We start from the raw sequence: 18,477 nt of genomic DNA, 5'->3' as shown, positions 1-18,477 counted from the left end.
ATGAGTTTAAAATATGAAACACTGCATGCTCAGAATACTTTATTTTTGTTAAGGTTGGCAAAATGTTTTTTGTTTCTGTTTTGCTGAGCGTTGTGAACCTGTGGATGCTCAGAGCATTTTTAGTCCATGAAAGCTTCCAGTACCTTATTTCATGCTTCCTTTTTTGGAGGAAGGGGCCTTCCTATATGGGGCACTGCACCAGAGCCCACAAACACCTTAATCTGGCCTTGCCCAGAGGCACAGAGAATAAACCACCAGAGGTTTAGGGGTACTTTATAGCAAGGCAAGACCAATGTAGGTACCAAAAGAGATTTTTGCATGTGCCCCCCTCCAAGATCACACGCTGCTTCATCATTGTCTTGAAGGACATGGCTGGGGTGGCAGAGTAGTTAGAAGACCAGGTAGAAACCGTGGAACTTTGAGTTCAAATCCCCATTTCAATTTTCCCATGAATGTCACAGTCATTCAGCTTATCTGCCTTACAAGGTTGCTGTGAAGATAAGATGTGTTTGTGTGAGGGGGTATGAAGAAATGCGGCGCTGCCCTGATTTCCTTGGATATGCTTGAATAAAAATGTAATGTACAAAGAATGGTTTTGCATGTTTGTCCCTGAACATGGACCTGTGACATTAGAAACCCTTTTTTAAAAAGTTTATTTTAATGTGTGTCTCTCTTCCACAGCAAAATACATCGGCTGCTACATAGACAACACCCACCGGAGAGCCCTCCGTGGAGTGTCCTTCTTCGACTACAAAAAAATGACATTGTTCCGTTGCCAGGACAACTGCGCTGAACGGTAGGGTGGCAAACAAATGTGGGGACTTTATTAATTCCGAGGCATCAAGTGTATTTCTCTCCTGTCAGCTCTGGCGGTTTGACTCTTTCCCCTGTTTGTTTTTCTTCTTTCCTCACCTTCTCCGAGACCAGCAGTTTTGAAAGATCCAATTTTTCTCACTTGGGGGAAAAGCAAGGCCTCATTTGCAATGGAAATGGCCTTCTCAACAAGACTGGAACCGAGAAGACAGAATTATGTATTGAGGCTCTGGCGGTCTGCCGAGAGGAATTTGCAGCTGCTCTCCAGAGAGACTCACTGGCCCTTTCCGACGAGCCTGGGGTATCAGCAAAGAATTTGGTCTGCTGCAGAAACATTGTTAGATGAGAGCCTCAGCCCAGTTACCCTAAAAATCTCATTTTATAAAAGTAAAGGTGATGGATTGATTGGCAACGATATTGACTGGCTGAGGGCAGAGGGAGGACAGCAAGGACTAAGCAAAGCCTGGAGTTGCTGTAATCTGGGGCAACAGTTGTCCAACAGCTGGTAGTAGATCCTTCAGGGCCTGGGAGAGGCCCCAGGTAATGCCGACATTGATCTGATGACAGTGACAGATGAACTGAACCCTTAGGGAGGGAGGGAAAATTTGGTCATTTTCGGTTCTCTCGGTTTCTCATTTTTCCAATCTTAAATTCAGTTCTCCACATTTCTGTAGTGATTTGAATTTTTCTCATGAAAATTCTCCAGCATTTTAGTACAAATTTCTCCTAACAAACACATTTTTGTGGGCAGTTTTGACTAGCGTGCACACTTTTGCAAGCAACTTCTCATCATATAATGCATTTTTGTATGTTATTTTCATTCAAATGTTCATCTGTATGCACACTTTCCTCTACACGTGCATTTTTGTAAAGATTGTTTGGTTGGCGAACTGTATTGCAAACTTTGAATAAGTGCGAATTTCAAAGGACGGCTGGGTTTCAGTTCTCATGTTGCTGTAGAAAGTGCGAATTTGATAGATTCGGCTTCAAATGTGAACCAAATCAAATTTCTCACCCACCCCTACCCTTAGATCAGGGATGGGGAACCTGTGGCCATCCAGAGGTTGCTGGTCAGGGATGATGGGGGTTAGAGTCCGACAAACATCTAGAAGGGCACTGGATCCTCTTCCCTGCTGTAGAATGATGTAAGTGATGATGTCGCATTGCTCGGATGGGGGACTCTGGGTTTTAAAAAAGGGTCATATTCAATGCTAGTCCTATTCAGAGTAGACCCACTGAAGTTAATAAACACGGCCAACTTAGGTTAATTCACTTCAATGGGTCTACTCTGAGTAGGGTTTAACTGAATGAATACAACCCAAATTCTCCTGCCCTGGTTTTCTGAACCAGCCCCTCCCATCTCTACCACCTTCTGGAGAGCTTTAAGTCATCGCTTCACCCGTAGAACACACATCCTGCAGGCTCCCCCAACCTGCCTAGCCATTAAGCAATGCCTCTATCTCTCGCTCTGTGATCTATAAGGCACATGGAGATCTTTTCTCTTAAAAAGTGATGCTTCCTCCTGCTAACTTTGAGTAAATCATTTTGTGCTAAGTGCCAGCAAGCTTCTTCTCTCAGAGGACATCTTTGCAGAAAGAATCAGAGCAGCTGCTGGAGCCAGGATGTTGGCCCAGGGGACATTTGGCCCAATACAGTTCTATTTGAGATGCTAATTCATAATCATTGGTTATTTTTAAGTTGCCCTTTCACCCACTCTTCCTCCAAAGAGTTCAGGGCTAACATATATGGTTTCTCCCCACTCCCGAGTACCCCCATCCATTTTTACCTTCACAGCAACCCAGTGAGGTAGGTTAGGCTGAGAGATAGTAAATGGTCATGGCTCATCCAAATCCGTTGTGTGACAGAGTGGAGATCTGAACCGGCATTTGACATACTAACCACTGCACTGCACTGCCTTTTAAAGTGACTTTGGTTCATGTGCAAGGTCTCAAAAATGGTCTTAGTTCAGCTCAGCGGGGGAATTGGCTTATGACTTAGATGGCGAATGGAGACTCCTTCCTTCCTCTGCAGCAGGGATGGAGAAATGTGGTGAGGGGTGGAACTTTCTGAGAATCCTGATGTCAAGCATATCCACACAGATTTTTTTTCTAACTCATGTCTCACGTGAACCGTTCCCCTCCGCCCTGCACTATCCCTGGTGCACTAAAATGACAAACAATTATTGCATATTATATGCATTATTATAGATTTAATGCTATATGCTTGTTAAAGTTGTGCAAGCCCCTGCCCCCAAATTAAGTCATTTGGATTGGGCCCTGATTCAGTTCATACCTGATTCGGACCCTGAATCCAAATCAGAATTTCATATAGACATCAATTTTGCATGGATACCTATTGGGACATACCTACTGAGGGCCGATATTAACTAATATGTTTAACTTACCGCACATACTGATGGCTACTGTGTCCATAATGTGGTAGTTGTTGTGACCACTAGTATGATTCACATATTATTTCTTTTTCTTTATTTTATTTTCTCTCTCTAACATTTCATTTATTTATTGTATATTTTATTTTTCTTGTTTGTTAAATTTGCAAATAGAAAAAATAATAAAAAGGTGGTAATACAGTAGTACATTAAAAAACATAAATCACATCAGTAAGACTAGCATCTTTTGGTGTTCCCACATAAACAGCAATATCAACACCCAGAAAATGAGCACCTTAAGGGGAAGGATTCAAACTGTGTGTGTAGGCAGCCTTTCCACAGGGCAGCATTTAAACATGTGGCCCCTTTCCTGTAAAGTGCAAAATTCAAGGAGAACTGTATGAGATTTTGGAAAGTGCAATTCAGCATGTAAGACTTCTGTGCAAGCTGTCAACTTCAGGTAGTAAAGTCCAACAGCTGAATCTGAGCATACTTCCCCCTCCTCCAACCTCCAAATGAAATCTGCCCTCTCTGTCTCAACAGGGGTTACCTTTTTGCAGGTCTAGAATTTGGGGCAGAATGCTACTGTGGGCACAAAATCCAAGCCACGAATGTCAGCGATTCAGAATGCAATATGGAATGTAAAGGAGAAAAGAGCAACATTTGTGGTGGGGTGAACCGACTCTCCATCTATCGCCTGGAGCTGGCCCAAGAGTCTGCAAGGAGGTGTAAGTATTTGCTTGGTTGACACCGAAAACTGTCTGGGATAATGTGCTGAAGCCTTTAGGAAGGAAGAGCACAGGGTTCATGGCACTAAGAACTCTGCCAAAACTTCTGCAACCAAAAGTTGGTGATTTACTAGAGAAGATAACATTGCCTTAATGTAGGGATGGGGAACCTATGGCCCATCAGGTGAATGACAGTCTCTATTAGCCACAAGCAGCATGGCCAAAGGTTAGGGATGATTGCAGTCCAACAGCATCTAAAGGGCTACAGGTTTCCCATCCCTGGGCTGCTGGATCAAGCTAGAGGGCTCAGTGATGTGGTCTCCAAACCTGAGCAACCAGATGACCCTGGGAAGCCCACAAGCAGAGTACAGTAATCTTGCTTGTCCCCAGAATTCTCTACTCGGGGGTATACCACTTTTGAACTTGGAGGTTCTGTTCTTATTATAGACAGTAGCTATTGACAGGTCTCTCTCTTGTGAATTAGTCTAATCCTCCATCAAAACCATCCATTGGGGTCTTTAGACTAGGTATTAGGGATAAACAAAGTATTTCCCACCAGATACGGTAGGGCACCAACTCCCTTGACCATTGGCCATGTTGGCTGGGGCTGATGGGAGTTGGAATCCAATAATATTCAGAGGGCACCAGATTGGATACTTCTGATCTGGACTGACTCTGCCTCCAGCAGAGGCCAGTCAGATGGCTCTTGAACCACACAAGTCGTTTGTCCATAGCAGCCGGTACTCACAGGTAGACTGCTTCTGGACATGGAGGTTCCATTGTTTTACCAAGGATGTTCTTTTCCAGAGGCAAGAAAGTTCAGGATCTCAAAGACCATGAAACACACTGGTGAGGAAAGAAAATGTAGTGCTTTATTGAAACAAAGCTGTTGGTGTTGCCAGGCAGGCTCTAAAACACTTAAAGCAGCTAATGAGGAGCACAGAGCTCTCCTTGTTTCCATCTGGAAGCCCCAAACAGCAAATGCGGAGAGATCCCGTTTATGGCCCTGCTTGGATTTGCACCATGCCACACTTCCCTTCAGGCTGGTGTCGAGGCTTATCTGCCCAGATCTAGGGCCCTTTATTTATACCAAACAGACCCTCTGGGAGGGGGCACAGGTGGCACCTATACCTGTGAGGTTTTTATCCCTTTTATAGGCAGAGTGAAGGCTTCTTCCCAGCTTTTGTTTACATATGCCGAGAGTCTGCAAACTGACCTTACTGTTCTAAACAGAGCTTTCTTGTGCTCCTGTACTATGCAAGAAGTTCGCAAAAGCAATAAACACCCCATGCATCAGGGGTATGAGACAAGAATTATGGGATGGGGGAATGGGGCATGCCACATCAAGCCTCCTTGGTTACATCTAGATGTCTTGTGGAATTATTTGCCCCTACTTCCATGCAGTCACCATCATGGCTAACAGCCACTGATAGGCCTGTCCTCCATTACTTTGTCTCATCCTTGTTAAATGCCACCTAATTATTATTATTATTATTATTATTATCATCATCATCATCATCATCATCATCTTCTTCTTCTTCTTCTTCTTCTTTATTTATACCCCGCCCTTTTTCCAAACTGGAACTCAAGGCGGCTTCCAGATAAAAATAAGTACATATCATTAAGAACATATAAACATATAAAACATATAAAAATTAGCATTAAAACAGGATTAAACTATTAAGATGTTAAAACCACTTAGACATACATTTAAAATACTGCAACCCAGTTTAAGAGCCTGCAAGTAAAACAACAACATACAGCACCCTCTTCAATCACTACCCTTAAAGCCTTCAGTTCCAAAGGCCTGCAGGAAGAAAAGAGTCTTTAGCTGTCGGCGGAAGGACTGCACAGAGGAGTCCTAAGTGACCACCCCTATTTGTTATTACAGCAGTATTCAGTCACACACAGTCGCACACATGCGCGCATGAATTTATTTATAGTGTTAATGTGTCTGCTCATGCTCCAGACACCAAATCCTGCCAAAATGGAATGTTTTTTCTCATTTTGCTAAAAAACACTCACGCAAGGGTTTGGGCAACCCTCTGCAGAAAATCTGTTCCATAAAGGTACACCTGACACCTTCATTATCCATCTCTAGGTGCCAGGAAAAAACATTTTTCTTCTCCCAAGCATTTATTTCTTAGCTTGGGAAGGCTTTTGGAGGGCTTCTGCTGTTCATGCACTGTTTTTGCTTTTAACTTTTGATATATTTTTAATTTTTTACTTTTTTACTTTTTAATTTGTTGTGAACTGTAAGTTGCTTGGGCTGCGCGTGCATATGTAGAAAAGCGACTCACAAATGTAATGAATATATACATATATTAATTAATTAATATATAAAGGAGGGAGGAGGTGTCAAAATTGCCTCTCTGCCTGATGGTGAAGCTCAGAACTGGGTAGTGGATGGTTCTGCTCAGGGACTGCAATGGAATGGAGAAGACGAGAAGATCGCGGTGTTGGGGAGATGTGAAAAGCAAGAAGGAGGTTGGATTTTGAAAGAAAGAAGAAAAACAGAATTCTGAGGTCCGCATTAGCTTATTCTGACCTTGTTAGCCAGGAGGGAGAGGCAAGGAGGCTGCAGAATGCTGGGTCCTCTCCCACCTCTCCCTGGCTTCTCGCTGTTTCACCAGGCGGCATTTTCACAAGGACTAGGAAGGTTGTGTTTCAAAGCCAAAGCTGAGGTTCCTAGGATGCTGCAACGTGGCACCACATTCCATGCTTGCGAGATACAGTTGGGAACAACCCTGGTTACGCACAGCCCAATATAGAGAGGTCTGCGCCCCCTTGATTCCAGCGCTGCTTTTGGTTAACCGGGACTGAAAAAATGTGAGGCGGGGGAGGGAATGCCCTGCTGAGCACTCTCGACTGGCAGATTAAGTGTGATGCGGCCCATGGATGGGGGACAATCGTGTGTGCAAGAGGAAGGAACAGGCGCTTGAGCTGCGTTAATGAGTTTGAAATGGGTTTTTGATCTCTTCCTGGCTCTCAGAGGCTTTCTGCATCTCGCCTCTAATTTTGTATTCATTGTTGCTCCTCCCTGTCTTCACTGCTTAAGAAGGAAGGCCGGTGTGGCTCATGAGCTTGTGCTTAAATGTCAAAGGGAGAGAGTAGAATCCAGCCAGGCAGGTGAAGGGACCCACTTATGGGGGAACCTCAGTGGGCCGTCCCAGCACAAAGATCAGATTAGGACCCTGTAGGGGAGGGGGGGAGGCACAAATTGTTCATGGTAAGTTAGGGAAAGAAAAGTGACAAGGAGGTTTCAAAGCAATGGCCCACGTGTCAATGATCAGAGTGTTCGATGAGTGAATGAAAGCCACCTTGTCTCTAAGACATGCCCCCAGTGGAGGGCTGGCCCTAACATGAGGGAGAGCAAGGCAATTATCACAAGTGGCAGGTATCAGCCTGTGGTATCAGCCCTCTGGCCATTCCTCCTGAGCTCCCTCCCATTCCTTTCTGTGTTTGCAAAAGCCTTCATTGGTGCTCCCAGGAAAGAGTCCCAGACTCCTTTCATTCATCTGAGCTTTTGTGTTTTTTTAAAGTCTCTAGCCTTCCTGCAAAGAAAGTTATGAAGGAAAATGTGCAAGTACCCTTCTAAGTAGTTTCTGTGACATGAACCAGCTTGGCTGCTCCTGCCTGTCAGTGTTTTAAGCTTGTAAGTGAAATCAGAGCTGTGACTGATAAGTGGGTTGTTTGGACACCAGGAAATAGGAATCCCTGGGGTCCCAAAGTGCTTCTGTTTTTCCTTCCCCTTTAGTCCACTTTTCCTGCTTCTGTCTTATTTTCTAATAGTCCTTGGATGCTCCATAGTTTGCCCTTCTTTTTTTACCTGGCAACCAGTATGCATCTTTCCTGTAATGGGTTTGTCTGAGATCAGGTACTCCCTAGACATTATTTTCTGCAAATACTACTGCACAATAAGTGTGGGTGAATGTTAAATAATTCCTTCCCCAAATGTCAGATGCAAAATGTGAAAACTTTGCAATGAGGTTTAGGCATGCCTCCTACTGATGTCCAGGCACTCATTAAGAATTCACTGTAATGTTAGCTTACAGTACAATAGCATACATGTCTGTTTCATAAGTAAGTAAGTTTAATGGCGCTTACTCCCAGTAAGTGGGTACAGGATGGACTTTGGTTTTGGATTGGGGGAAACAAGGTTCTTGTGCCTTTAATAACTGTATCTCAGGAGAACATAGCTGACTTCCTACAGTAAACCTATGAGGTTGACTGGTGGGGGAAGCATCAATGAGTGTGCTCTCTCTCATTTTGTGTTATGTTACACCCCCATGGCTGCCATTCCTGCAGTGAGTTCATTTGAGATCAGGTACTCCCTATATCTAAAAAGGTTGGAGGATAAGGATGTGTGTGCACCTTTCATGTGCCCCCTAAACGATCTTGCTACCCTCGGGTGAGATAGGAGCTGTTGTCCCATCAGCAACACTAAAGTAAGAATCAACTGCCAGTCCTAGATGTGGATTGAGGGGTGTCATCTTCACTTCAGGCAGAAAAAATGTCCTGGGCTGGCCCTGATTGATACCATCAATCAGATTGCATCAGATCTGAAGGCAATGACTGATGAGGTCGTATGGTTGTATTTGATTCCACCCTGCCCACCACCACTAAATACTAGCTCAAAACTCAATTCAGTTCGCATTTAAAGCTGAATCCATCATATTCTTCCTTTCCAAAACAATATGAGAATAGTAACACAGGCATCCTTTGAAATTCACATGTATCCACATTTTGCAGTGCAATGCATATATTAGGGGAAAGTGTGCATAAAATGAATGTGCTAATGAAAATAACACAAAAATGCATTAGGAGAAATTGCTAGCAAAAATGTATACCAGCAGGTTCCAGGGTGGGTTACAACAGTTTAAAATTCAATATTAAAAACAATTAAAACAAATCACAATCACAGGAATAGGGTTACTGTATCGATCCACTCTGTGTCATTCCAGTTTGATTTGTTAATTCAGGTCTGAATCTGATGTGTTAAATCTCACCCTCATTGACCATAATGAGGAAACTTGACAACTATGACTTTCCCCCTTTTCGCATAAATGGATGAAATTTGTAAGCAAAGGAGCCCGGCCTTCAGACTGGATTAAGCTTGCCAAATTTCAGGCAGATCATTCCAGAGGTTTTCATGCACGGAAATGTTAACTTATCCCCCCCCCCCCAAATCTCTAACTTTTTTTTATTTTCTATTGGAATTGGATGCAAATTACAGGCATGGATGCCCGTTCTGTGTGGGTGAAGTCTTCTGATTTCCAGAAAGATAGTGCAGCAGTTCTCTAGCAAGGAAAAGAGGACTCTGTAAATTGTTCTGCCTGCGCTCCTTTGGGAAGAAGGGCAGGATAGAAATTTAATTAAAAAAAAATTAAAAGAGGAAAATTGATCTAGCTGATTAGGTTATTTAATTCATGAAACAGTTACTTGCTTTGTAGCTGATGGAAGTTGTAGTCCAAAGCAGCTGGAAGAAACCAGGCTGGGAAAGGCTGCTCTAATACCCATAGCAGGGATGGGGTCTCAGGAGGGTCTTAGACCCTTACTGTTTTGGGAGCAGGGTCCCTATGTCCCCAGCATCCTACAAGCCAATCAGCATGAAAGGGCAGTGTGTTAACCACTGAGAAGAGTCTTCTAATATGTCTCCTTGTTCTTTCCTGATGATTGGAGCCAATCAGAATGAAAGGAGGTGAGTCAAATACTGAGAAGACTCTTCCCAGTGTTCACACGCTCCTCTTTCATCCTTATTGATTCCTAGGCATTAACAAGGATCTCATTCTCAACCCCACAGCAAAAAAGAGGAGGAAGGGGGCATGGCTGTGATGAATATGAAGGGACCCTGTGCTTCTGAATTTGCCACTACCCTACTGACCTACACCAAGGGTACCCCATGCAATGCCCTCCAGACGTTGTTGGACTACAACTCCCATCACTTCTAGCCAGCATGGCCAATGGTCAGGAGTGATGGGAGGTGGAGTCCAGCAACATCTGAAAGGCACCACATGGGATAACCCTGCCCTGTGCCATCACACTGCCACTCTAGTCCTATCTGCACCCGGCACACATTATTTCTGAGAGTGTGTGTAGACGTGTTAGGTACGAGTAATCATATTTCCGAGGTCACCGCTGCTTGGGAGGCAGTTGAAGGTGGAGGCCCGTGGAGAAATAAAAAAAGAGAGATAAGAGTAAGTGCCTGTAAGCATGGAGGAGGAAGCGTCCCTTTCTCAGAGAAAAAGAGGAGGGCAACCTGAAATGGGATGCCTCAGGGGACACTGCAGCTGCAGAAGAAACTCTCCTTGTTCAGTAGAGAGGTGAGAGGGTACAATATCCAGAAAGTGCTTGACATAATTCAAAATGATCCTTGATTGGGCCTATGGGAGGAGCTCTATGGGTGCTGTTAGGGGGTGGTCCATGGGGCCTCATGCACTGGGCTCCAGATCTCCTGCCCTTTTCCCTCCCTTTTAAAAACCTTATTAAAAAACCTTTGCTTATACAAAGGGCTGAGGGAGAAATTCAATTCAATTTGCATTTACTTACTTACTTACTTACTTACTTACTTATATCCCGCCCTTCATCCCAGCAGGAGCCCAGGGCAACATTTGAAGCTGAATCTATCAAATCTGCACTTTCTGAAACAATCTGAGCACTGAAATGCAGCCGTCCTTCGAAATTCCCATTTACCCGAATTTTGCGGTGCAGTTCTCCAGCCAAGCTATGCTTACAAAAATGAATCTATTAGGGGAAAGTGTGCATAATATACACTAACATAAAATGCAATTTATTAGGAGAAATTGCTGGCAAAAAAAACTGCTGACAAAAAGAGTGCAAGACTGCAGACAAAAATGTGTTCATTAGGGGAAATGCACATTAAAATGCTGAAGAAGTGTCATGCAGAAATTCATGCTGCTGAACTGGGGAGAACTGAATCTAAGACTGAAAATGCCTAAAACTGACAGATCCTTCCATCCCTACTCAGAGGGCATCTAGGTGCCTTGCAAATTGCAGTGCTGGTGAGAAACATCCCCCCCACCAGCCACACACCATCTTAATTTGCCCAAAGGCATCTAGAAATACAAATGAGCATATTCTGATTTATGCAAATTTGTGTCAAGGCCTGTGCCTGGAATTCTTTTAGCTGTGTCTGGGTAGCTCCCTAGTTCCAGGGCTGGATATGAGCTGGAGGTGGAGTCCAGTGCAAAAAATGACCTTATTCACTTGTGAGCTTGCTGCTAGATTGCCATGAAATAGTCAGGTTTGGACAAAAGAGTGCTAAGCAGCTAGAATGATTGGATAACCATCCGGTTTTTCTCTATGTTACCGCCTAATATGCCCATTTTTTTGCATGCAATTTTTGCCTAAAAGACACATTTTGGCAACCAAATTTCTCTATATGATATATATCATGCATGTTTTTTCACTAATATATGCATTTTTATCCATGCTTTCTCCTAACACAGGAATTACTGTGCACATTATTTGATTGGAGAAATGCATTTCAAAATTCAAAGATGTGTGAGTTTCAAAGGATAGCTACGGTTCAGTTGGCATATTGCGCAAATGGGGAAGTGCAAATGAGGAAGGTTCATGATAAAAGGAGAAATGCCCTGAATTTCTCTCCTGTCCCTAATGGCCACTTGCAGCATCTCGCTTGGTGGGGGCATCCGGAGAAGAGACCTCTGAAGATGATCTTAAGGTCTCGGTAGGTACTTGTGGGATAATAGGATAATGGCCTGGGACCAGGTTACTTGAAGGGCTAACTATACTCCTGCAAATCTGCCAGAAACTTAGGGTGGGTGACAGAGGCCCAACTGTGTGTGTGTGTGCATGCGTGCACGTGTGCATGAGGGGGGCAGAATCCTTCCTATCTATCATCTGTCATCTATCTATCTATCTATCTATCTAAATCGAGGAGGAAATGGTTGGTTTTTCCAGTTGATGTCAAATGTCTTTTGGGCATGTGGCCACAGGTGGCGGATGGGGAGGGGCGTGCTGCTGGAGAAGCACAACTCTGCCATCCTCCATCCAGAGCTGGCCCCCTGCTTCTTGGTGCCTTGGTTCAAATCAGAGCTTGGAAAAGTTACTTTTTTGAACTACAACTCCCATCAGCCCCGGCCAGCATGGCCACTGGATTGGGCTGATGGGAGTTGCAGTTCAAAAAAGTAACTTTTCCAAGCTCTGGTTCAAATGCTCAAGTTCTGATGGCCTGACTATGACATTGTGAGCCTCGCTGTTAACAGCTTCCTTTCCTCTCCCACTTAGACGGCAGCGCCATCTTCCGTGGATGCTTCTGCCAGCCGGACAACGTTTCGGTGGCTTTGCCAGCAAGCAGGGTCATGAAAAACATGTCGGTGGACCGATGCGTGGAATTCTGCACGGGAAAGGTGAGCCGGCCCAGGAAGAAGGACGTTCTGCCCAGAGGTTCCGTGCATGTGACCCAAGCATTCCGTCACCCTCTCGCGTGACCAAGGAGTGGAACCCAGGATATGCAGGCCAAGGGGAGGAGCTATGTAGATAGGAGAAGGGGAGGGGCTTAGGCAGGCTGCTACTGAAGTCTAAATCCCATCGAGAAGCTCGGAGGGTGGTCACTAGAACCAGGGCCTTTTCCGTGGTGGCCCCCGAACTGTGGAACAGCCTCTCCGATGAGGTGCGCCTGGCGCCGACGCTACTATCTTTTCGGCGCCAGGTGAAAACCTTTTTATACTCCCAGGCATTTTAAAGTGTGTTTTAATAGCATTTTCATCATTATTTGTATTTTGGATGTTGTTTGGTTCTTTTATTGTTTGTTTGTTTTGTTTTCTTGATTTATTGTATTTATTGTATCTATACATTGCTTGTTTTTTATCTTTTTGTACACCACCCAGAGAACCTTCGGGCTTAGGGCGGTATATAAATTAAATTAAATAAATAAATAAATAAATAAATCCATGTTCTTCAACCTCAGGTCAACGGACATTGTAGGACTACAACTCGCATCATCCCAATGGCCAAGGATGATGGGAGTTGTAGTCCAACAGCATCTGGGGGCCCAAGGTTAAAGAACGATGGAAATGACTCTCGTGAAGCAGAGAGGTCAGGTGGCAAAGGAGATAAGGGGCCAGAGCCTGACTGGAGGAAGCCATAATTGGAGACATGCGCTCTGCCCATATCCTTTAAACTGCCCCTCCAAACCTCCCCAACATTGGAGGAACCAGAGGCTGTGTATTTCTGTTGTGTCATCCATGGCACCAGAGAATGTGTGCCTGCCATGCACCAGCCCTTGAAATCTAGAGCGAAAGGTGAGGAGTAGGTGGCGCCAGAGCCCATGTCAGGGGAAGGCAACTCGGTCTGGTTTTATCTCCATCCTCCTTGCTGAGTTTTACAAGGGCCAAACTCAGACTAAGGAGGGGGCAGGAGCTGGGAGCTGGTTGCAAGTAGGAAAGCAGGCAGGTGGGGGCTGAGGGCAGACTGAGGTTGGTGGAGCAGCCCCTCACTTGCCCTAATATACCAGCCTCCACTGCACTGGGGGTTCATTGCCCTGAGAGCGTTGGCTGTATAAGTGCTTCTTTGGGGTGGGAGCATTTAGGCTCACAGAGGGCCCGTCCATACGACTGTATAATCTGCAGTGTTACAGCTTTGTGTCCTCATTAATGCACCGTCATCCATATGACGTTGCAAGCAAGTACAGATTTTCACATTAACAAATCCACATTAGAAATACGAAAAAATTGTATGCTTTCCTAAACCGAATCAATCACATGAAAGTCTGTGGGCTGGAACACAATGCCATGGACTTTCCTGCAATAGGCGGTCCATGGGCATTCCTCCGACATATGCCAAACCCCTTGTCTCCTTTCCACCCAACAGCAATCCACAAACCTGCGCATGCGTGGGAATTAAAAAAAAGATGTAAGTTTCTGCACTCTTACGAAAAAGCATGCGAAAAGCAAACTACTGTTATGGACCAGTCACTGAGAAGGGGTGGACTTAGGGGAGTGGCCAATGCTAAAGCAATTTAGACCAAAAAAAAGCCCACATGTATAGACGCTTGATAATCAAGTTTTCACAATAATCCGACCACAAACAGGACATGTATGGATCTTGAGGCCACCAACCGAATATGGAAGATGCTGATTTTGCGGTTAGGTATGGATGGGCCCAGAAATGTTCCCCAATTAAATTCTTTGCTTTCTTACAACATGCAGCTTGGGACTGAGCATGCCAAAGACTTCTCTGGGGCCCTGCTATTGTCACTCAGCTCTCTGAAGGAAACCCAGACTCATTGTGGCATGTCTCTTGATTAACCCAGGATCACTGCCTTCGTGGGTATTAAATTGCCTGCCAGGCCTTGCCGCGGCCTTCATAACTCTGTGCTTCATGACTCAAATGAGGGCACGGATGAAGTGCTCCATGGGCTTCTAGTGGCCTTCCTTCAGATGACAAACTGACGCATTATCCAAGCCCCATTGGGCCACGATGTAGAAAGGAGTGTCATAAGCCTGGTTCTATAATTCCCGACGCTAGCAAATAATTCCTGGCTGGCGTTAGCAATTTGAGAAGGGAGGCTGTAATGAAGCAACAATGGATGAATGAAGATGGCCCTGACCATGGCCCTAGGGTTGGGGGGAGAAATTAATTCAGCTTGCATTTTGATGCAAACCTACCTGATTCCCATTTCCCAAGCATAGGACATTAACCAAAAGTCAATTACCCTTAAACAATTTACACTTCTCCAACTTTTGCCATGTAGTTCTCCAGCTAACAGATGTGTACAAAAAGTGAATGCACATCAGGGGAAAGTGCACTCAGAAATGTATATTAGTGAAAATAAGCTACAGTATGCATTATTTATGGGAAAATTGCTTGTAAAATGCCTTTATTAGGCAAAATTGTGAGCAAAAATGCTTATATTTAGAGAAATATGCAGGAAAATGTGTACGGATTTTTATGTGGATTATTAAAAGAATTCACAGAAATGTGACAGACTGAACTTAAGGTTGAAAAAAAAAACCCTGAAAGAAACTGAAATTGACAGTTTTGTCCCTCGCTATCAGAACACATGCAGAGTTCTTTCCCTTCTGCCTTCAAGGGCACAGAAAGAGGGACACAAAAGCATGTGGCCTTGGTGTGAGGTTGACCATGGGAGCTCCTGCCTTTCAGTCCTCTCTTGACGTTTTTAGTTGTTTGGGTCCCACAATATCAAACAGCCCATGGCCCAAAATGGCTTACAAATTCAGGGGTGGAGGAGAAACCTACAACCGTAAAACCCTCAGCCAAATTGCAGGGAAATGATAAAAGTGCCCAAAATTAGAAGGTCCAAGGTGAAATTGACATAGACATAATTCTCAGAAATTAATTTGCAGCATACACATTCTCAAAGATTCTGCACTGGAAATGCTGGCAAAGCATTCTAAATAGATCAGACTGTTGTCCTTAAGCTGAGAAGCCCTCTTGCCCATTTGCAGGTGTGTGTGTGTGTGTATGATGGGGAGACACTCTAGACATGCTCCAAGGTACTCTCAGCTTTGTTATCACTTTACATATTCTAAACCTGAGGGGTAAAGCCTCATGCACCCTGGCTCCAGTGTTCATTGGTTGTTCTTATCACCCCAATGTTATTATTTAGTCGTTGCATTTATACCCCCCCTTCTTCATGGTGAGTATATGGAGTGTATCCCAGTTTGGGCATACAACAGCCCTGTGAGGTAGGTTATGAGTGAGAGATGGTAAGGGGCCCAAGACCATCCAGTCAGCTACATAGCTGAGTGAGGATTCAAACCCAGGTCTCCACAGCTGAGCCCAACACTCTGTTGTCATAGAATCATAGAATCGTGGAGTTGGAAAGGGCCTATAAGGCTATCGAGTCCAACCCCCTGCTCAATGCAAGTTAAAGCATCCCCAACAGGTGGCTGTCTAGCTGCCTCTTGAATGCCTCCAGTGTTGGAGAGCCCACCACCTCCTTAGGTCATTGGTTCCATTATCATAATGCTCTAACAGTTAGGAAGTTTTTCCTGATGTCCAGTCAAAATCTGGCTTCCTGCAACTTGAGCCCATTGTTCTGTGTCCTGCTCTCTTTGATGATTGAGAAGAGATCCTGGCCCTCCAGATGTTGCTGTGGCCCATTCAGTGTTGCTAGACTACAGCTCCCATCATTCCTGACCACTGGCCATGCTGGCAGTTCAACCAGTTGGAAATCCAACAAGGTCTGGAAGGGCACATTCCACCTTTCCTCTACCCGATTTCCCACATTGGTTCTCAAAGACATGGCACAAAATTATTTTCTCTGTTGTTCCCACCAGGAATTCCCTCTTGCAGCACTAGCTGGTACCTCCTGCCACTGTGGCTTCCCTACCACACTCTTTACTTTGCATGAGCGTGAAGATGAGCAGCTATGTGCCCAGAAATGCAGTGGCGAGGAATTCGAGAGCTGTGGCACCTCCAAGTATTTCGTCATTTACCAGACTCAAGTTCAAGGTAGAAGGGGATGGATGGGTTGTTCAGGGGAAAAGGCTGTGACTCACTGGTAGAGCACAGCCTTTGCATGCAGGTTCAATCCCTGGCAACTCTATGCAGGGCTGGGGAAGATTCCTGCCTGAATCCTGGTATAGTCAGTTCTGAGCTAGATTGGTCATAGAATCATAGAGTTGGAAGGGGTCCATAAGGCCATTGAGTCCAACCCCCTGCTCAATGCAGGAATCCAGAATAAAGCTTACCCGACAGGTGGCTGTCCAGCTGTCTCTTGAATGCCTCCAATGTTGGACAGCCCACCACCTCCCTAGGTCATTGGTTCCACTGTCATACCAATCTGACAGGAAGCTTTTCCTGATGTTCAGCCAAAATCTGGTTTCCTGTAACTTGAGCCTATTTTTCTGTGTCCTGCACTTTGGGATGATCGAGAAGAGATCCTGGCCCTCCTCTGTGTGGCAACCTTTCAACTACTTGAAAACTGCGTTCATATCTCCCCTCATTCTCCTCTTCTCAAGGCTAAACCTGCCCAGTTCTTTCAGTTTTTCCTCATATGACTTTGTTTACAGTTCTCTGATCATCCTTCTTGCCCTTCTCTGGACCAATTCTAGTTTGTCTACATCCTTCTTAAAAGTGTTGGTGTCCAGAACTGTTGCAGGGCAGAGCTGTGTGTGCCATCAACAGTGATGGCTGGTGGCTCCATGAGAGAGAGTGCCACCCATGTACACCTGACCTTCGTGGTCCATATGGACTGGTGACCCTTTGAGACTGTGGGTGAAGTGCAAGGTTATGTGGCCCATATATTTGAGTGGGAGCCAAGTGGGAGCATTCACGCTTGCAGGCTGAAGATCCCAGCTTCACTTAGTAGCACCTCCATAGGGGCAGGGGTAGGAAAAGATGAAGAGCCAATGCCAGAAAGAGCCTTCCTCAACCATGTGCCTTCCAGATGTTGTTGGACTCCAACTCCCATCAGCCTTAGCCAGCATGAGCAATAGTCAGGGATGAAGGGTTGTAGTCCAACATCTGGAGGGCACCAGGTTGGGGAAGGTCAGAGTCAATAGCCCTAGGCTAGGTGGACCCATATATTATGTGGAAAAGGCAGCTTATATTGAGATCATGTAGCTCAGTGGTAGAACAAGGGCAGGATCTTGCATGTCAGTCCCTGCAAGGCTGGCAAAGAGTCTTATCTGAGCCCTTGAAAAGCTGCACCAGCCAGTGTTTCACAAGGAATGAGGTTTACTTAGGCAGTAAACCTATGCATACTTTCCCAGGAGGAAGGCCCCATTGCACACTATGGGGCTTACTTCCAAGTAAGCACCCACAGGACTGCTGTGTTAGTTTGGCTCCTGTGTCCACTTAAAAAGTCTTGTAAAAAAGTACAATGTGTGTATGTGAGACAAGTAAGCAAGTGTTTGGAGACACAGTAACGCTTCCATTTCCGGTCAACTGTACCTTTGGCCACAAGCCTGCATTCTGCTTAGCAGCAGAGGACATAATTCACGTGCAGAAGGGCCCAGGCCAGGCTCTGGAATCTCCAGGAAAAGCGGGGAAGGAACCCATCCTGAAACACAAAAAGCTGCCTCCAGTCACAGTCGACAATACTGAGCTGAATGGATCCATGGCCTTACTCAGGGTAAGGGGGGTTTCTATGTTCATGCATATGCAAAGGTCCCAGATGCACTTCCCAACATCTTCCGGCAGAGCTGGGAAACAGTCCTGTCTGAAACGAAGGAGAGCTGCTGCCACTCAGTGTAGATAATATCAAACTCTGTGAAGCAATGGTCTGGCTCAGTATGGCAGGTTCCTGTTGAAATCAGTCCTTCCTTTTGAATCATGAGGACTTGAATCTTACTGTTATTTTAGGCGACAGGCTCTAGCTCAGCAGTAGAGCACACATTCTACATGCAGAAAGTCCCAGGTTCAACCCCCAGCATCTCCAGGTAGGGCTAGGAATGCCCCCCTTCTGAACCTTTGCCGGTTAGGGCTGTGCTAGAATTCGGATTTGGTACTGAATTGTCCACTAATTAGCTTATTCTCAATCGCTGAGGATCAGATTTTAATGTAGCAAATTTCCACAGCTATTTTTGAAAATGG

The 18,477-nt window shown here is 45.1% G+C and overlaps 1 protein-coding gene across 3 annotated transcripts in view; it reads left to right on the top strand.

The window, feature by feature from the left end:
• The window catches only part of WSCD2 (WSC domain containing 2), an 81,927-nt gene that overhangs the window by 40,663 nt on the left and 22,787 nt on the right, over positions 1 to 18,477 (top strand). For all 3 annotated transcript variants that reach the window (XM_061602701.1, XM_061602702.1, XM_061602700.1), the window contains 4 exons: positions 682 to 796; positions 3,746 to 3,930; positions 12,202 to 12,323; positions 16,218 to 16,392. In XM_061602701.1, the coding sequence (XP_061458685.1) occupies positions 682 to 796; positions 3,746 to 3,930; positions 12,202 to 12,323; positions 16,218 to 16,392 (597 nt within the window). The remainder of the gene's footprint in view (positions 1 to 681; positions 797 to 3,745; positions 3,931 to 12,201; positions 12,324 to 16,217; positions 16,393 to 18,477) is intronic.

Source organism: Rhineura floridana, chromosome 19, assembly GCF_030035675.1.
Source record: "Rhineura floridana isolate rRhiFlo1 chromosome 19, rRhiFlo1.hap2, whole genome shotgun sequence".
Taxonomy (NCBI): Eukaryota; Metazoa; Chordata; class Lepidosauria; order Squamata; family Rhineuridae; genus Rhineura; species Rhineura floridana.
This window is presented reverse-complemented; position numbering and strand designations above follow the sequence as displayed.